At 40.0% G+C, this 21,077-nt stretch overlaps 1 protein-coding gene across 3 annotated transcripts in view; it reads left to right on the top strand.

Moving 5' to 3' along the window:
• Positions 1 to 21,077, top strand: part of NOX4 (NADPH oxidase 4) — a 114,797-nt gene that overhangs the window by 19,856 nt on the left and 73,864 nt on the right. For all 3 annotated transcript variants that reach the window (XR_010621835.1, XM_065729975.1, XM_065729977.1), the window contains exons 8-11: positions 646 to 726; positions 6,341 to 6,569; positions 8,251 to 8,415; positions 8,562 to 8,624. Coding sequence is in view for 2 of the 3 variants with exons in the window: in XM_065729975.1 (XP_065586047.1) it covers positions 646 to 726; positions 6,341 to 6,569; positions 8,251 to 8,415; positions 8,562 to 8,624 (538 nt within the window). In the remaining variant the exon portion in view is untranslated. The remainder of the gene's footprint in view (positions 1 to 645; positions 727 to 6,340; positions 6,570 to 8,250; positions 8,416 to 8,561; positions 8,625 to 21,077) is intronic.

The raw sequence follows: 21,077 nt of genomic DNA, 5'->3' as shown, positions 1-21,077 counted from the left end.
GTTCCAGATGGACATTTTCATTGGCATTGGTTCTATTTAAATTTCCTAACAAATGACTGATGAAATCCTCTTTCCTCTTCACATGCCCTGATCTTCATAGTGGTGATCTTGTTCGTCCCAGAGCTCAGTCCTAGAGCCCAACCATATGCATTTGCCCAGTCACCAAAGTTCTCCAGGCTGTCCTCTTGTTGCCTTCTTTCTGTAGTCCCCTTTTTCCGTTGAGTCTCCTTTCCCTCCACACCCACAAACATTTCTTATACCTTTCCCACTAGCCTGTCTTCTGCTGTCTAGGCTACTCTTTAGGATGCAGTCATGGTACTTTGAACACTGCAGTCCTGTGGCTGCTGAAGGCTGAAGAAGTGTTGTAGCAATTTAGGACTTAGGAAAGTAGGAAGTAATATTCAGAAATAAGTCTTCAACTGCTCTGAATGTCTCCTTCATTTTCCTTCTTAGCTTTTTAATTATGTGCCAGTCACCTTTTCTTCTCAATATTGTTTGCAAAGATTGAAGGAATACGTGCTGGGCTTTGACTATTCTGTATGACTACATGCTGAATGAGAGTATCCTGTGTGCACAGATCTGCTTTTAACTAGCAATGATTCTGTCTGAGTGAAATAGCATTGAACCATGGTTTATTCTTTTCAGGGTTTCAAACTATGACATCTTCTGGTATACCCACAACCTTTTCTTTGTCTTCTGTATACTGCTGATGCTGCATGTTTCTGGGTAAGTAAATGAAAAATACTGTCCCTTTTCCTGAAGCACAGGGGCTGTTCTCTTGTCTGTTTTTTTTTCCTGAGATCTCTTGTACACCATAGGCCAACTTTTTGACCAGTATTGTCATCTTCAGTTCTTCAACAGGTTATTTTTAAATAAAGTTCAGACTATAATTTGGAGAATCAGCTAGCACAAATTTCTTCACTTTTGAGCTCATTTATTGTCCATTTTACCATTTTCTACAGGGAAATCAATATCAAATTGTTTCTTTCTGTGCCCTCTCACCTGGCTGAGAGGCAGATAGGAAGGTGCTCATCCCTTTCTCTTTAGTCTCAGTCTTCCATTTTGACCCATAAGGAGAGAGGAGTGGCCACTCTAATTATTGCTCATTGCTTTAATACAACACTTTCTTGTTTTCACAACTGTGAGATGTTGATATGTCATCAAGGTGATTCCTTTTGGTCAGATCTGTATATGGTACAAATAAACCCAGTTCTACTGCAGTGTAAAGCAGCTTTCACAAACTATGCTGTGTGGAAATGTGGACCGTTAGCATGAATAAACTTTCCTCTGTGGATATAAGTGCAGAGTTTGATATAGGGAAGGTGTATTTGAAAAAGGTTTTTTTCTTCATGTCATCAAATATCTATTAAAACGTTCTATTGGAATGTTGGAATACTGTCTGCGCAGCTCTGAGCACTGCTGATTAAACAGTAAAAGGTAATTAGGCCTGGCCAGATCACAGTAGGAATTTGTTGAACAAAATAAACGCAGCTTGAGATCTGCTGAACTGAAATAATGAGTTGAAACATTGAAATTCATGGGTATAATTCTGGTTTTCTATCTTATATTTCTCCTTTTTCTGTGGCATGGCTCTTCATCATAACTGGCAAAGCTTAATCTAACCTGTTCTCCCCTTCCTGGGGCAGGTAGAACTTCTGCTTAATTATTCCTGACAAGAGTTTGTCTAATTTCTTCTTGGAAACGTCTAATGACTGAGATCTTCTTACCTCTTTAGGCAGTCAGTTCCAGTGATTACCTCGTAAGTATTTCTCATGTCCAGTTTAAATCATCTCTTTCACTTTCCTTTGCCCATTGACCTCTTAGCTATGTTGCTGCTTCATGAAAGAGGGAGACTAGCTGGACATGTCTGCTAACCAAGACTGCGGGAGTACCTAAGCATTGAACAGGCATCTCCTCATACAGAGCCTCTTTAATGTTTAACTGTAAAATCTTTCAGAATGCATCTGAAAGAACTGGAAGGCAGATAAAAGTGAGAGAAAGTTGAGTCATGGAGAGTGGGAGTCAGTTCAAGTTTAAGATGCCTAAGTTTAGATCTCTACATGTTTTCTGAGTGTTTACCTCCCACTGTAATCAAATGAGTTCTAAGAAATACAGGCAATGGAGCCTGGAGAAAGCTTCAGCTAACTTGATGCTACAGGGATCTACGTATATGTGATCTGGACTGATTTCTGGGCTCCATTGCTTGTACTGATCAGAAGATCTATATTGAGAATAAAGAAAACTTTGGATCTTGTGCTTAGGTGCCCAACTGACTCTTACATGGCAAGTCTAAGGGATGCATAGTCAGTTACTCCACAGAGCAAGACACTTCCCATGACTGGACTGTGTGGGCAGATTGGGGGAGGATTTACCTGTTTTGGAATGTCTTCTATGAGTATTCCCACAGTATTACTGGATTCTTGCTCTGTTTCAAACCATTATGGGTATGTTCTTGTTGTAGCCAGACACTTCTCAGCAATATATGAAGCGATATGATTCATTTGTCATGTGTTATTAGTTTGTTCTTTTATCTTTACCAAAAAGGAGAGAAGAATGTTTTGGAGAAATTGTCCTTTAAGATTTTCCTTCATCTTGTATTTCTTGCAACTTAACTTTCAAATATTTTTATCAGCCTAAGGCTTGCTGAATATCTGCATTAATTAATCTATATTTTAAACCCTTAACAGCAATAATAGAAGGTATTTTATGTAAAGCAAAAGCTTGATGTTTCTATTACCACTTCAGGGAGGTACAAAATCCACAGAGTGTTTTGAACTACATACTCAGTTGATCCTAATCTGTTATTAACAGAGTTAATAGAAACTGAGAATAAGGCCTTTGTACTGTCACTAGAGTTATCCAAGGGTTTATCTTTGGAAGGGTGAAAATTCTTAAGATTCCATCCACACATCAACCTTTAGCAGAGGAGCCCTCAAGCAACTCGCCCTGAGATTATCAGCAGAAAATGGATGAGAGAGTAGGAGCAGCCTAGTTACCTATAAAAACTCTCGATAATGTTTGTCATCTAGCATTCTGTAAAAGCCAGAAGTAAATGTTAACTCTGTTGGGGCAGAGCTTGCTGCATCTCTGTGTGAATAGTCTACGTGCCATGCTGCTGAGCATGTCAGCCACTTTTGTGTGGCTCATCCTTTTGCTAAAGATGTGCGTCTCTTCCTTACTGATATCCACAGTGAGACTTTATGGATACGAATGTTGTACCAAATAAATGTACAAGAATGTATTGTAGGCTCCTAAGAGTTATTCAGAACTCACCCATTCTGGGGAATGACCTTGCATGTGTGAGAACACTTGTATTTCCTTGGCATCTTCAGCAATGGAAGTAATTGCAGCTGCCATTAGCAGGCAGCTTTGTCATCCGTTTGTCGCTCAGATAGCATGTTTGTAATAGTTCAAACAAGCTAGAGATCACTGGAGGAAATGCTCATGTTTGCAATTCAGCTATTTGTGTCACAGGAAAAACTTTGAATCCCCTTTTGGGATGTTCAGAGGCCAGGGAAGCTGTGCGAGCAGCTGGCAGGCATACATATGAGGTTGGTTGAAAAAATACTGTACAGGCTATGATTTCCAGCTAAATCTATCAGGCACCATAATGTTTATGGAGCAGGGAGTTTGCATAATGCTCAGGGGCTCTGTCACTTGGCAAATATGCAGTGACCAGCAGTGAAGACAGATACAAGTGACAGGAATGATTGGGCAATAGGTGCAGCTGAAGCGTGAGTGTAGACATGCAGAAGATTCTCAGGTGATTCTCCCAGGGTCAGATGTGAGATCTAGGGTGAGCAAGTTTAACGTCCAGCCTGTACATCACTCACTGGAACATGTGGGATGCATGCTACCAACCATCATGATTGCATTTCAGTAGGGAAGGTTGCCAGTAGCCTGTCAGAGGCCGTTTGAGTTGGGGATGTTGCAAATATCTCTAACTTCTCTGTGTTCTTGTGAATTAGACTCTGTCACTGTTGCTGTGTGTGTATGCTGAGAGTGTGTATTCTTACTGCATACTTTAGGTGAGTCTTCTCAACATGCCTTAGCACTTATCAGACGCTGTGCCAATTTCTCACCCAACACCACATATTCATCTTTTTCTGCCATCAATTTCAGATTGGAGGCAAGTAGTAGTCCCAGTCAGTTTTATTACTATTATTATCAGTTCTTCCCCTCTTTCAGCAATTCATGAGGGTATTGAGATATCCAAGAGTGTCTCAGATTTCCATTTCTTTCTTTACAGTTTCTAGCTGCAGCTGCAAAATTCTCACTTGAGAAACTGCATGTTTGATTTCAGATTGAAAAAAGCATAGAGCCCAAAAAATAATTTGCAAGATAAAATAGTTCTGCATGATAGATCCAATGAACCTTTCAATTTTCTTTTTCTTCTTACATTTAACAAGTTGATATTCAAAGAAGCAGTAGTGCTCACACATGATGCCTTTGTGTATAACCTTGATATTCATCATGTAGTGGGGACATTACTGCAGTTTATATTTTGGCAACTTAAGACATTTCTGCTATACTTTGCCTTAAAAACAGAACTTCCTGACTGTGTGGAGGATGACTGAAAACAACCTGGAAGTGCAGAAACTGGAAATGTGCTTATTTAATTTTCCTTCAAGGCTCCCACGCCATCTCTGCTTTTCAAACAGTATTAAGCTTGAGGCTATTCAGTGTGGAAGTGCCAAGTGAGAGAGAAAAGTTAATCCTTGCTTCTAGTGACAGAAGGCTCTATAGTTAAGAAAGGTTCAATCTCGTTAAAAGTTCTGTAAGCAAGAGGTATAAAATCATTGTATCATAAAATGGCTTTGATTGAAAGGGACCTTAAAGATCATCTGGTTCCAACTCCACTGCTTCAGGCAGGGTTTCTACCTCCTACATTTAACTGTGCAGGACCCCATCCATCCTGGCCTTGAAAGCTTCCAGGGGTGGGGCATCCGCAATTCCTGAACAAGCTGTTCAGTGCCACGCAGCCCTCTAAGTGAAGAATTTCTGCCTATCATCTGACTTAAATCTCCCCTCTCTTAGTTTAAAACCTTCCCCACCTTGTCCTATCCGTATCAGACCATGTAAAATGTCACTCTCCCTCCTGTTCATAAGCTCCTTCCTGGTACTGGACGGCCCCAATGAGGTCTTACCAGTGCCTTCTCTTTTTCAAGCTGCACAAGCCTAGCTCCCTCAAACTTTCTTCGTAACAGATGTGCTCCAGCCATCTGCTCATCTTCATGGCCTGCTTTGGGCCTGCTCCAACAGCTCTATATATTTCTTCTGTTGGAGGTGCTAGGATTTCTTCTGTTGGAGGTGCTAGGCCTGGATGCAGTATTCCAGATGGAGCCTTATGAGAACAGATTAGAGAACAGTCCCTTTCCTCACCCTGATGGCCATTCTTCTGTTGATGCAGCCCAGGATGCTGTTGGCCTTTTGGGCTTCAAGTACACAGTGCTGGCTTGTGTCCAGCTTTTTGTCCACGAGAACCCTCAAGTCCTTTTCTGCAGGGCTGCTCTCAAAGAGTTCTTCCCTCAATCTGTATACATGTATGGCATTGTCCCAAACCAAGTGTAACACCTTGCTCTTGTTGAACCCCATTTGATTCTTGTGGGCTCACTTTTTGAGCCTATTCTGGTGCCTCTGGATGGCATCCTATTCATCCTGTGTAAAATGCCCCACTCAGCTTAGTGTCGTCATCAGACTTGTTCAGGGTACACTCGGTCACATTGTGTAGGGTTTTTGATGAAGATGCTGAAGAACAGCCATCCCAGGATGGACTGCTCAGGGATACCACTCATTACTGGACTTCATAAATCTGCTGGCTACGGCCATCCAACCATTTATTTGTCTGCAAAATAGTCCAGTGTTTCTATCTCTTAAATTTGGAGATTAGGATGTGATGCAGGACCCTATCAAAGGCTTTGCATAAGTCCAGGAAGACAATATCACTTGCCCTTCTGCTTTCTAGTGAGGCCATCACTTCATCATAGGTGGCCATCATCAGATTGGTCAGGCGTGATCTGACTGTGATAAGGTCATGCTAATTGTCTCAGGTCAGTTTGTTTCGCATGGGCGAAACAAGGAGGGTCTTCTCTATGATCTTCCCAGTCACAGGCACAGGGCTCACTGGTCTGTAGCTCTCTGGGTCTTCTTTTCATTCATTCTTAAAAATGGGAATGATATTTCCCTTTTTCTAGTCACCAAGGTCTTCACCTGACAGCCATGACTTCTCAAATATAGAAGTTGAGCCTTGTGACTGCTTTCTAAAATCCTCTCCAAGTTAAAAGAAATACTTGGTTTGAATTGTTACTTCAGTATCTTTGTTATTTTTCTTTTCCTGCAGGGGAGTGCTCAAGTACCAGACCAACTTAGAGGAACACCCACCTGGTTGCTTTAATCCTAACAAAACGCTCCTGGGGAATATGACAGTGCCAGAGGCTTCTGAAGAACTGTTTCCTGACTATACTACCGAGCCTTTCCCTGAGGACTTAGCATTTCCAGAACCTTTTGTACAAAGTAACTTTATGAGAATTTGTTCCAAGGAACCCAAGTTCCAGTCGCACTTCCCAGAGGTCTGTATGATCCGACATTTCAGGTATTACAAGCCATGCCAAGTCTTTCAGTCAGCCGTAACCACTAATTATTGCTTTTCCAGACCAGATGTTTTAATAATGGAAAATATTATTAAAACCTTTTCAGGCATTCAGAGATCTGGTGGGAACAAAACAATCTGTATTAAGTCTTATGTTGCATTAAAATGTGGTGCATAGAATAGGGTGGAAAAATATCAAAAAGGTTGACTGTAATGATTTCTTTTTTAACAACACGATAAGAGATGTATTGATCTTGTTACAGATGTGACTTCAAGATACAGCACAGTAATTTAGAGCAGACATTTATATAACGTTTGTATGACCCTTTTCTATGCATTGTGTGGCATTAATTAATTGAAATAATCAGATTCTTTTTGTTCTATTTTTTTTTTTTTACCATGGGGCTGCAAGTCCTAATAGCATTTCTGGGATGCATTTGGTTGTGGTTTGGCTTCATGTACTCTCTTGTTTGTAGAGTACTACGATATGTGGAATTGGTAAATGAATATGATAGTGAGGATAGAAAAGCCTTTTGTTTTCCTTTTTTTCCTTGTTTATGTTTTGTGCAGGAGCTTTGTCATCATTCAGATTTGCTCATTTCTTTTCAGAAATTATGTGTAGAGCTATATGAGCAAGTAGCCTGCAGAGGCTTGGGAATACTGCATTCACAAGTCTAAGGCCTACCATAACAGACCTCACAGGAGCTAGTCATTATCATTACTACTGTTTCCTTGTATGCTCCTTTTAGCCAGTGAGGTGGTGGATGTCCTGTCACAGGAGACATCCAAGGTCAGGCTGGACAGCTCTGAGCACCCTGATGTAACTGTAGAGTGCGGGGGAATTGGACTAGACAGCCTTTAAGGCTCCCTTCCAACTCAAACCATTTTATGATTCTTCTAGCTGCAGGAGTAATCTGTTTTACCACTGAGCATAATCAGAAGCAGTCAATACTACACAGAAGCCTTCCAATAAAGTCCTTTGGATTTGTGTTTTGTTAGCTCTTGCTAACTGCTGGGGTGGGATTTTGCTACAGATGTGTTCATCTGAGCTGGTCACCCTATGGGCACTTCCAGGAAACCATTTGTGCTATCATACACATCTTCTGCAGGGACAGTCAAACTGTGCTTTAAGTGTCCATTTCTCCTACTTAACTCTTTTCTATAAATTCTGTAGCACTAGGATTGTTTCTAACTTTTTTGCCTGTGCTTGGGATGATTAAAAGAAGGTAATTGTCTCTTAGTACTGCAAGCCACGCAGTATTCTTCCTTGAAAGTTAACCAGTTTTATAGTGCTCTAGTCTGTTAGATTTTGAAATGGGCTATGTGCTTCGTGATTCACTTCTGAAAACAGTTGGAATCCAACTGCATAACACCAGAGTAACATGGTCACAAATGAGATCAGTAGCATTTTATTTCTGATTGTTTTTGTGATTGAAATGGTTTGTGCTTGTGGATGCTGCTGCCAGTTAGTTTGACTAAGTTCCTGTGATGTGCTTGGATTTCTGTGTGTGGAGGGATGTGGAGATAACTTGTGATGAAACACTGTTCTGCGATAAATGAGAGATGAGATCCTGCAGGCATTCATGTAATTTGAAATTAGAAAACATAAAATGAAATGCCCTTGACTGAAATGGAATTAAATGTCCTCTGTTCTCCCATAGACTTGGTTTTGGATTTCTGGACCTCTGTGCTTGTACTGTGTAGAAAGACTGTACCGCTACATCCGCAGCAACAAACCAGTCACCATAACTTCAGTGATAAGCCATCCCTCCAATGTCCTTGAAGTAAGGATGATCAAAGATGACTTTCGAGCAAGGCCTGGACAGGTCAGTTAATGAGCCCCTAAAGAAAATCACTGTTGTTCATGTAGCATCTTCTATAGGGGTGACTTTCACTTTCTATGTGCTAATCCATCACTGAATGTTTTGGACGTACATTTTCTATCTTTTATTTTTCTATTTTTGATTTTCAGTATGTTATTCTACACTGTCCAAGAGTGTCCGGACTGGAAAGCCATCCATTCACCCTTACAATGGTAAGGAATAAGGGCTTTTCTCTGTACTTTTCCATTTATTTTTATTTGGTAAACAAATGGTCTTGATTGCCTTCAAGGTGGAAATTCCTTCAGAAGAGCTTATTTTTCATTTACAAGGATACCAATGAATATGAAATGCTACGATTATTATGTATGATAGTACTGAATACATATTCAGTTTTGCCCTCTGTTGAGAAAATGATAACAGGAACTTTTTTCAAATTCTTCCGTAAGAGGAAAACAAAAATAAATAAATAGAATCCATGTGGTTTTTAATCATTTAATTTCATAAGTGAGGTTTTAGCCATCTGTTTGTAGACCTTAATGCATAATGAACGTGAGCTTAAATGAATTTTTGGTGTTGTTTTTTTTTTTTTGCTGTTAATCAAAATGAACAGAGATTCTTGCAACTGCCTTCTCCAGAGTTAGAAAAGTATCAAGATTTGGTTTGTTGTTATTTTTGTTTCTCTAAAATAGTTTCTGTCAATAGCATTTTTTCTAAAATGTTTCTTAAATAGTCTTCTATTGTGAAATCATAGAAAGCTGGGATTATTGCTTACAGCTCAGTTTATTTGGAATGTGAATTTGATCTGAAGGAGATGGATTGGAATAAGATGAAATGGGACATATCCAAGGTTCTTGACAAGTGAACAGTGCAAAGTCCTCAGAGATGCTGCAGCCAAATGACTGTACTGTACTGGCTGTTTTTACAAAAACAGAGTTTAAGCTGGAATATTAGTGGCAGACTTTCCCATTCAGTGGCAGTATACAGCTAGGTCCTGTCCACTTCCAATTCTTTGGTTTTGTGGCTGTTTTGTTTTGATTGATCTGAATGTGCAGGCAAGCTAGTACTGTCACAGATCAATCCACAGTGCTTTCCACTGACATATTTCTTTTTGCTGCAAACCTGGCAGTAAATCTAGAGAAAGCTGTGCCTGTGTAGCTTGGTGAAGCAATATTGGCATTTGCAAAGCCTAACATTTGCAAAGTGCTTCTGGCTAGCTGCATTACCAGTAGAAAGCAAAGGCGTGTGTTATTTATCTGTTATTGACTCCAATAAGCAATTCTAAGGCACTCTGTAGAGCACCCAAGGATAACGAGATATGCAGTGCTGAAGAATGATGTATGCTGCAGTACTGATGGAGTGGCAGCTAGATTTTTGTGCAGAATTACTCAGTCTGTATTTATATTTATACTTAGTTCAGCAATCAGAAGTTCAAAGCACAAACCTCACATTGCTCTATACACTCATTTGAGTGTACATAGCTATAGCTATGTAAATATAAATAAATGTAAATATAATAAATTACACATAGCTATATTTATAAAGAAGTTTCATTCAGTTACACCTGTTCAGTACCAGCAGACCTCCCTCATTTAAATGTCAATCTCAAAATATTCTGTTCTTATCTCTGTAGGATTTAAAATAAAAGTAATAGTTTGATCATTAGTAGTAGTTACACAACTTGGAAAATACGAAGCTCTCAAAGGTATACCCTCCTTATATTAGAACACTGGTTTGTGTGGTACTAGCTCATAGAGACAATGTCATCAAAGAATGTTAGACCTTGTTCAGTGTTCTTTCTCTGGCAAAACTTCTTGGTTTTTTTTTATTTTTAGAGATTTTTTTCAGAAAAAAAGACTGCTGACATGGAACAGTGTGGTTAGGTCACGGGTTACATAGGATGTTTTATTAAAGTAGGGCTCTTCGTGTCAGTTGAGGATTTAATCTGTTGTTTAAAATTTAAATATTGCAAACTTCTAAATTTAGGAGCTATGGAAAGCATATCTCTTCTTCTATGTCTCTTATTGAATATAAGTATGTAATTTATACTCAGTTATTGTACCTTTCATTTCAGTTAGCTACGCAATTCTACTTGAGAAATTGCAGTTGGTAGAATTTGTACATATATATTAAGTGTGTAACATTATAACTGGCAATTTCCACTCCATTTTCACAATGTATTACATATATACGTATCTATATAATACTAGACCTAGCAATTTCTGTTCGTGCTGAATGCTTTATACTTGAAAGTACAGTGATACCCTTCAGCATAACTGTTGGAAGATTGTGTATGTATTTTAATTATTTTAATATATGATATTTTAAGATATGAAATTGCTACCAGGTTTCTGACTTTCATTTTTTTTATTGCTACAGATGTATTTCAGTTGAACCTCTAGTTATGCTTGATTTAAAACTAGCTGTTCTACAGCATCATGAGGATTTTAAATGTCTGGGGTTTGTGAGAGTCTTCTTGCCCAGCCTAAGCAGGGGGCTGACATTTCTGTGTCTTTTTAGGTCATAGAACATGTCTTGAGCTGCATTACTGCTTACAAAGCATTATTTCATCTAATACGATTCCAGACATAGGACTGTACCTATAGAATGTATATGCAGTGTCTTAACTCTGCTTTTTTCTGTTTTCATGTGACCTACTTGATGTTACTGAGCAAGTTGGAAAATTACTACTGCTCTTTTTTTTCAGTGACTGTAATCTCAGGATTATTATTCTTGGCTAGTACAGGAGCATGGGGCTAAGAGCCATAACAACAACTTTTGGGTGCTGAAGTGCAATGCAACATTTCCTGCAGCGGGTCTGGGGGATGCTTTCTTCCCAGCAATGTTGTCCTGTTAAGGTGCTTAAGAGAGAAAGGAGCAGTTCATGCTGATCACCTCACTCAGCAAAGACTGAGCAGAGAAGGAAAGGAAGGGGTGATTCGGAATGAAGGATTCATGCTGATGTTTTACTAGTCCCTTCCCTTTTACAGGTTATGTAATATTTACAGTTTAGCTCACTCTCTTACATAACACCAGGGTGGAGGAAAACTGGGAGGTTGTGCAAAAGGGCTGAACCCCCTCCTAATGCCTTCTTGCAAAGCTCTCACATGTTTCAGTTGGAGCCAGAGGGAGCCATGAATTTTAACTGGATGAACATAAAGATGGGGGCATTGTTCAGAAATGTTTGCAGTGGTGTTTGTTTTCTTTTTCTTTTTGTCAACTGAAAGCACTCCTACCCATGCTGATGGAAGGAATGAGCAGAAATAGGTGCAAAATGCACACAAGAATTTGGAGGAGCAAAACTCATGTTGCTCTGAACTCAGAGCTTCAGAGCTGCCAGTCTGGTTTCCTTTCTACCAAGTGACTTGGTTCCACTGTCAAAGACTTCATGTGACGGATTCATACAGTGGTTGGAAGGGACCTCTGGGTCCATCTGCTCCAACCCCTGCTCGAGCAGGGTGCCCAGGGCCGTGTCCAGGTGGCTTTTGTACATCTCCAAGGAGGAGACTCCACAGCCTCTCTGGGCAACCTGTACCAGTGCTCTGTCAGCTGCACAGCACAGAAGTGCTTCCTGGTGTTGAGAGGAAACCTCCTTGTGTGCCCATTGCCTCTTGTCCTGGCACTGGGCACCACTGACAAGAGCCTGGCTCCATTTGATTTCACATTCTGTCTTCAGATATAAATGACATTAATGAGATCCCCGTGAGCCTCCTCTTCCCCAGGCTGAGCAGTCCCAGCTCTCTCAGCCCCTCCTTACATGAAAGGTGCTTCAGTCTCCTGATTGTTTTGGTGGTACTTTGTTGCACTAACAGTGGTGACTGTTGAGAAATAGCATTCTGTAGCTGAAAACTTGCTCTATCAAGTAATATTACCGTGCTCTTCAGAGCTGTTGTAGTTTGCATGGAAATAAATAGGAGGCATTACTTTTGGAGCAACCGACATAAAACGTGAGTTTCAGGAAATTCTCCCTTTTCTGTTGAACAAGTAATGTTCAATTTCTCTAACTTCATTATAGTTTCTCTTAATAATAACCTGTATTTAGAATACAAATTAGTGTCTCTAGAAAACAAGTGACTTCCGTGTATGTTTTTGGAATTGCTTCTGGCATTGGCAGCAAGGTTGGCAGTAAGCCCCATAGAAGGAGCTTTGTGCTTTGTACACGTTAAGTGAGAAGTGCTGGATACTTTCACATGGACTCTGCTGCAAAGTCAGTGCAAGCCACAGGCTCTTGCAAGCTTCAGTTTTGACAGCTTAACTATTGAATTGGGTGTCTACTCTCAGTGCCTCATATAGCTCAAGAACCTTGTTTTATCAGTGTTGATTTCTTGTGACATAAAAAGGTAGAAAACAATTGCCTCAGTTCAGGTAGAACTCAGACTGTGACAGACGACGAAGTAAGGACATGACTAGGAGCTGAATTCATCTAAATTTGGGGGTGGCTGACATCTGAGATTTGGTGAAAGCTTCTGCTCTGCAAAAAGCATCCACAAATGTAGGAACAGAGAATCTGCTATTCTAAGCTGGTGACAAATTTGATTGCCATAAGCTACTGTCAAGGTCCTGTTTGCTCTTGGAACTGAAAAATACACTGCATAAAGGTGCGAGGTTCATTTCTGCTGTTGCAGCATGACTTCAGTGCTCTTTACAACTTCCAGCTTAAAGGTTAAAATCTGTCCTTCTCGTGCATGCAGAGATCAGTGCAAACTGATCAAAACTGTTCTTTCAGAGGATACCATCTCTTAACCACAAGGAGAAAAGAAAACTTAGACCCGATGGTACAATGAGTAGCAAAGTGGGTCTTTAATCAAAGCATCTTTACAGGTGCTCTTCATGGTGGCTGCTGTGAAAGAAAGCCTAGTAAGTACTGCCCTAACTGAGTGGCACAATTTGAAGTATCCTCTGCTGAACTACTCATGAAAAGAATTTTATTAAGTTTTATGGCAACAAGATAAATCTGCTATTTGGAATAGTGTTTTATTTATTTTTTCAGCTAAAATGTTGAATATCAAAAGACTGCCTCTTCCGTTTATGACAGTTATTTGTGTCTTAAATAATCTTTTCAGGTGTTTTGACATTTCTCTAGAACGAGATATTACTTCAACGCTCAAGAAATGAGAAGTCAGAGTATTCATTGTATGTAGTTACTGAGGCAGTACTTCTTCGAGAATGATAAAATATCCTGAGTGGAAGGGACCACAGGGATCACAGAGTCCAGCTCTGGGCTCCAGCCCAAATCCAAACCCAATTACTGAAGAGCGATGTCCCAGTGCTCCCTGAGCTCCAGCACTCGGGGCTGTGCCCACTGCCCTGGGCAGGCTGTTCCATGCCCACCGCCCTCTGGTGGAGACCCTGTCCCTAACCCCCAGCTGCCTCTCCCCTGACACAGCTCCATGCCGTTCCCTCGGGCCCTGTCGCTGTCACACAGCAGAGCTCAGCGCTGCCCCTCCACTCCCTGTGAGGGCTGCAGCCACCATGGGGCCTCCCCTCAGCCTGCTCTGCTCTGGGCTGAGCAAATCAGGAACCTCAGCTGCTCCTTATACATCTCGCCCTCTGGATCCTTCTCCACCACTGTAGCCCTCCTCTGGACACTGTGACAGTTTTGTGTTGTTCTTCTATTGTGGTGCCCAGAACTGCAGCCAGTGCTGGAGGTGAGGTTGCACAGTGCAGAGCAGAGGGGACAATCCCTCCTTCCCCTCTCCCACTGGCAGCACAGGGCCCGATGCACCCCAAGGCATGGTGACCCTTCTGGTTCCAGGGCACAGAGCTGTCAACTTGCTGTCAGCCAGAACACCTGGATCCTTTTCCACAGGGCTGACTGATCTTTAGCCTCTTGTCCCCAGTGTGCATGCACATCCAGGCTTGCCCTGTCTCAGGTGCAGATTCCAGCATAAAATCTGAATCTATATTATTGAGGAAGAAAACCCAGTTTGATTTATATCCAAATTAAGATTCTAAATTTGGTAAAATATAGTGAACCCTAGGCAGAGAAACTCTTAAAATCATCAGTGATCTCAGAGTATATAGGAGAATTAGCTGAAGGAGATAAAAATGTTCAGGACAAATTATCGTACTCTACCTATATATCTTCAAGCTGTTGCTTATTTACATGTTTTGTAACTTTTAAGCTTTATTTTTTTCTCTGTAGATTTGACATTTCCTTTTTCCCTTCCAGTCTGTTTTAATCTAGATACTAAGTGGAATTAGGCATGATGGGATTACAAGGTGATGGCTGTGATTGTGCATTTACAGTTTGGAGCCTGGTGCCTTATCATAAAAGTCTCAGCAAATAATACATGAGTATAAACGACAATGTCATGATGAATAACATATTTGCTATTGTAAGAGAAAACTAGAGTTTTGTAGAGCCAGATTTGTCTTTATCCCTGGATAATCCAGGGTTCAACAGTGAGGGCACTGACAGTTTATAGAGCTGAGGTAGAAATACATCCTCCGTAACAACAACTTGAGAAACAAACACTACTACAGGAGAAGCATAGGGACAGCATTCTTAAATACTTCATCCAAAAAAAAACCCAACAACTACAGACTCTGTTGGAAGTTTGCCAGAGTTAAAATTATGTAAGGACATCAAGAGCTAAGTTCATACTGATAGGTAAATGCAATGAAAACATTCTAACACGATGACATTCTAGTAAGCTTTGTTAAATACCTCATGCAAATGGTTATGAAACTTGGCTTTATGAGATGATTCACTGAGCATTTAGGGAAATGCAGATATTATGAAGTATCTTGCTGGCAAACTGAAGAAATCCCTCGAGCATGTCTGCTCTTCATAGGAGTAGAAAGTCTAGCAGCTGCTCGACAAAGAATTTAAATAAAACAAAAATAGAATGGTTTAATTTTTCAGATGCCTTTAGAGTACTTCCTTAGACATGTTTATTGGGTTTGGTTTCTTGTTGGGCTTGATAGTTTTGGGATCCACATAAAAACTGTTAAGTAAATCTCTATTTTCATTTAAACTTACAAATCTGTTTCTTTTGGATAAAGGGATCGCAGAAGTTGTTATATTCAAGTTCGCTAAATCCTATGTTCTCCTTCTGCAGATATTTGAAACAGAAGGTGTCACACTCAGACATATTTTTTCTGATATTATAAAAGTACATTTACTGTATATAATAAATCTTTACTGACTTGAGCAGAGAAGAGTTTTTTTCTTCCATCAGAAGTAGTATTTCTAGGTTAAGATAAAGAAAAGCCTATGAAGTGAAGGAAAAACTTTAAGATGGAAAAGAAAGCATAACTTCTAAGCATTAGTACAACTAATACACAAAGTAAGTATTACAGAAAACAAAGCACTTTCTCCTGCTGTCTTAATTTTAAGAGCCAGCCCACTCTAAGTGCTTAGGGATGATGGAAAAGGAGCCTAATGTACCATTCTGTTTCCTTGCCCATGTATTTGTCAACTCAAGGCAGTCCTGCTTGACCACGGGTTTACATTCCCATAGTGGACACAAAAAACAATCCCGGGCTAAAATACTGTTCTGATGCCTTTTGTTCTGTCAGGGACAGATATTTGCCACCTGAGCATCCCATAAAGTTGTGGCTTGTTTTTCCTATTAGCTAGCAACTTGAAATGCATAATATGGGCTGAGTGTTAAGAGTCAGTATGTTCTGAGAAATGTATTATATCTGCTGGAAATAAAAGTGTAGTCTGTGGGTTCTTTGGATGGGTTAAGCTGTAGAGGCAAAGAGAAAAAAGCCTCTCTAGTCTGTGTGTATGTGTGTGCCTTAGTAGTGCATCCATACTAGCAACATTTCATGGGCGAGGCTGTTACAGACTTCCTTGAAAACAGTGTCTGCATATTAATTACTTAATATAAACAACATTTCTGAAATGCATAATGAAAACTGTTAGATCTCAGACTTCTGACAAGAAGTTTGAATCTTCACTGCCTCTTTGACCTTTCACAGCCACAAGGGCTGAACACCTTTGAAATCTGGCACTGGCTATTCAAAAACTGGGATATTTAAAGTTAAGATGTTTTACATTTACAATTATTAAGACATATATTACATGGTTTTCCCTGGTGCAAGAGTGACATCAAGAATCAACTGCTTATAGGTTGAGACTTGAGAAAAGAAAAAAAACATTGTTTTGAATACTGAGATTAATATCATAACTGAAGACTGCAGGGAATAGAAGTAGCAAATAGTCAGTTGTGGACCCACAGGATTTAGTGGGTGTGGGTTTGTGGTTTGTTGCAGACAACATTAGACCTCAGATGACCAGAATGATTCTTGCTGCAGCTGGCCAGTGATGCATCCCACAATATTTTGGTGTGTTTTTTTCCGCTAGCTAGACTGCAGGTGTTTGGAGTTGGACAGCGAGGAGTGTAAGGGAATGGAAAGTGAAAGGGAAAAGTGCTTGGGATATGTTTCTGCAGCTGGGCTGCTTGCATAGAGTCAGACCCGCAATGGGAGGGCTCTGGCTGCAGCAGTGAGTACTGAAGGCATGGTGGTCTTGCCTTGATCATTCAGACACCCCTGATACTTAAATTATATTCCATGGTTAGGATTTTCCCACATTCAGAGACATGCTGTTGTCTGCCAGTTAAATTAGAACATCTGTGTGGCTCTCTAGCAGGGAAAGCTCGTAGACAAAGTTTGATTTGTAAAATAACTTTAAGCAGAAAAATAAACAGCCTTTTTGAGGCTTTTTTTCCTCACCTCTGAGGCAGAGGTGTATTTAGAAGATGAGCTCCACGGATCAATCTTTCTTCCTCTGAAATTTGGTTCATATGGGATTCATTAGTTAAAAGAGGGGTAGCCCAGTGTTACAGAGTTCACCTCCTATGAGTCAGACTGAAGTCTAGCTACTACTTTTTGGCTACCTTTATATAGCATGCCTGTGTTTGTCATCACTCCTCTTCATTTTGTAATGTCAGGGTGAATCATTTTAGGAATGTTTATATCAGTTTTATATGAAACCAGACAAGCTACAGCTTATGAGCTTACTGAGATGATGAAGTTTACACATTCTTGTCAGTTGATAGGGTTTAGAAAACTTTTATTTTCTCTTTTTTTCATCCCCCAGTGTGAGAGGGAAAATAGGTTGGTTGTGTGTAGTTCTTTCTGTTTATCTTCCAGTTCTGTCTCTTTTCCAACTATGCTGTCTTTTGTGTGTTTTCCTTGATCTGTGCAAGGATTTCTCTTGAGTCTGGAGCAAGGATAGGCTGATGGAGCAGGGGTTGGCAGCACAGCTGGTTCCCCCTGGCAGGCAGTCAGAGACATGGAAGCAGAACAGGGACGTAGCAGTGTTTGTACTCCCTGCCAGATTATCTGCAAACTCCATATTAGAATCATATAACAACTTTTTCACAGTAGAAGCATCCTTTGAAGCAGTTTACCTTTGTTTGAACAAATGCTGCAAACATATTTTCAGCTCTTGAAACTGGACAAGATGAGGATTTTCTTTGCTCTTCCAGCTGTGGCATAGATCTTATTAACTCTGGGAAAAATTCAAGCTACCTGCTACAGCACCAAAGACAAAAGGTGGTGTTTAATGTGTTGCATTTGTTTGAGAGCAGTATCCCCAGCACTGCTCAGCCTAGAGGTAAATGTGCAACTGTGCAGGAGCTTCTAATGTGCTTTATTCACACAGTTACGTAGGGATACATGACTTGGACCTCCCTTTCCTTTTCCTTTTTTCTGTTAATGGATATTCTACAGTGTACTTCTCGTGTACCCTTCACAACTTCTATGACAGCACTGTAAGAAAAAAACCATAACATCTCTTCAAAATTCTTACAGTCAAAGGTAGAGATGTACAGAAGGACTAGAAACTTTCAGGAATTAAGTTTGTATTTTCTTGGTAGTGTGCTCTTGACTTACCCCTCTCCTAACACGTCAAGGTGTAAAAGAATATTTTAAAATATTTCAGTAGCACTTAGAATCATTATTGTTTAAATAAGATGCGATCTGATTCTTGCTCTGGATGTGATTCTTGACTGCTAATAGGTACTGCTGAGACTTGGTTATCGTGAGCTGGAAACACAGAATCTGACAAGACAGTCTTCACTTGCTATATGTTGTACTCTCATGTGCTTAGATTTTCCATTGCTCATCACTTCCAGGAGATTTTTATACCTGTATAAAGTGGGCGTGAAGTATTACCACTCCAATCTCACAGTAATCAGTTCCCTCACTTTATATATGCAAGGCATAGGGGAAAGTAGAGAATTGCATTCTGTCTATAAAACTTACAGAATGTATTTCAACTATATATTAATCCAGTTCTGAGTTAAATATTAATTACTTTAATTATGAAGATTATTAATTAAAATACATCTATTTTTTATTTCAGTGTAGACATAAATATCACAGCTATAACCATTGGTAAATGTAATTCAGTTGCCACTTCAGGGAATGTTGCTAATTTCTGATGTGATAATTTCTGTTCCTATTATGATTAGAATTTAAAAAAAAATGGAATAAAAAATATTTAAAGGTGTTTTCTGTCAAGCTATAGGAAAATCTGTATTCCAGAAGTTCTTTTTCTTTGCACAAAATACTATTCTTTTTGATCAGAATGTGAAAATACATGCAAAGAATACAATAAAGATATATCTTATAAGCTTTCCCATTGTGATTAACAACTCAGTGAAAATCTACCAATTTTTACTGCTAAGAACATTGTTTTCTCCAGGGGTATAAGTATGCACAGCACTGTTAAATTTAGCAGAATTCCTTTGGTCTTCAGTTTTTTTTTGGAGGATGGCCAAATGCAAGCACATAACCCAGTTAGCATAGACATTCCTACTTGTAAAATCTTTCACTTGTCTAAGATACAGATAGCTTGGGGTTAAAATAGGATTAACATAGCTTCACGTAATTACACCGATCTGCAACAATTCATTTGTATACTATGGCATTTTATTCACATGAGGTTCATTGCAGGTCTTCAAAGTGAAGAAAGAATGACTGAAAAACTTGTGACATTCTGTTTAATGATGTCCAGTGTCCCTTCTTATTACAAGTTATTGATTTATTTAAAGAAAATAAATTATGAGAATGATGTGTTTTGTTTTTTAATTATTATTATGTTAGGATAGTCTAATCTTAGCAATTTCCTCTTTGTCACTGTGTTGAGAAATAAGAGAAAAATAAGGGACTGAATGCAACTCTTGCTTCAGTACAGTTAAGAGTCACTGGCTTGTTTCTTAGGCCTTTCAGATTAAAAAGAGAAGGGGAAGGTCAAACACTAATTGCCAAAACACGTTTTAAAAGCAGTTTTACTGATTTTTGTTACAACTGCAGGAAGGATATCATACATTGCTTAAGCTGCCTTGATTTGTGGGTGTTGGTTAAATAAGGGCATAAATGTTTTCTTGATTTCCAATTCAGGAAGGCACTTCAGCTTGTGCTTGACTTTGACCATACAGAAAAAATAGACTTGGGTTTATATGTGTGCATGAGCCGACTGTAATAACCTTGGAGCAGTGGTAGCTATGAGGTGTATGAAATATTGCGTATTCCAGATGAAGCTGCATTGGGGAGGATCAGGTTGTGTTCTTGAAAAAGAATAGGTTCTTGACCAGAGGGTGGTGGGCATGGAACATGGCACAACCCTAACCTGCTGGAGCTCGAGGAGCATTTGGACAAGGCTTTCAGACATAGTATTTGGATTTTGTGTGATCCTGCATGGAGGGAGGAAGTGATCCTAATGATCCTCGTGGGTCACCTACATATTGGGATATTCTGTGATCCTATGAAATAAAATGGAATAGGTGATCAGAGGTTGAGATACGTAAAGTAGGCAATTGTATAGTATTTTGTATATCATTTGACACTGATCCTCATAGAGAAATCAGTGAAGTATAGACTAGGTGAATGAATGTGGAAACAAATTGAAAACTGTCTAGAAAGGGTTGTAAGCAGAAGTCCAGTTGGAGGCCAGTCAGCAGTGGTCTGTCTCAGGTCAATACCCAGCCTTGCAAAACTGGGAAGAGTGGTTAATACACTAAATGATTGCCTTTCCGTTGGGGAGAACTTGAGAGGCTGGAAAAAAGTGCTGACAGGAGCTTTGTGAACATCAAGAAAAAGTTTGAAGTCCTCCACTTTGTGAGGATTAACCCCAGCTACCAATACCTGACCTACAGGAAGGAAACCGAGGAGAGGAGGACCTGAGAGTCTTAGCTGACCCGGGTTAAACATGAACCAGCAATGTTTCCTCGCTGCTAAGGTCAACAGCCTTCTTGGCTGTGTTAGATAAGGGATGTTATCCTTCTCCTCTACTCAGTGCTAATGCTGCACATCATGAGCTCCATTGCAAGTTCTGAACTCCCCAGTACAAGAGAGACATAGACATGCTGGAGCACAAGCATAAAGATGCTGGAGCATCCCTTCTATGAGGAGAGGCTGAAAGAGTTGGGACTCTTCATCCTGGAGAAGAGGAGGCTTGGGAATGATATCTATGGGCAAAAATACCGGATAGGGTGAAATTAATATCAAAGCTGACTTTTCTCAATTATGCGTAGTGACAGGGCAGTGGTCACAAACTGTATTGTGAGGGGGAAAAGTCATATGTACTGTGAGGGGGTTGCCCAGGGAAACTGCAGTTTCCTCCTTGGAGATAAGCAAAACAAGCCTGGTCATTGCTCTCACTGACTGCATGAGCAGAGTTAATGAGCTAAGCCACACTTTGGAGA

Source organism: Cyrtonyx montezumae, unplaced genomic scaffold (genome assembly GCF_038088225.1).
Source record: "Cyrtonyx montezumae isolate F1298 unplaced genomic scaffold, pur_monq_1.0 scaffold_12, whole genome shotgun sequence".
Lineage (NCBI taxonomy): Eukaryota > Metazoa > Chordata > Aves > Galliformes > Odontophoridae > Cyrtonyx > Cyrtonyx montezumae.
This window is presented reverse-complemented; position numbering and strand designations above follow the sequence as displayed.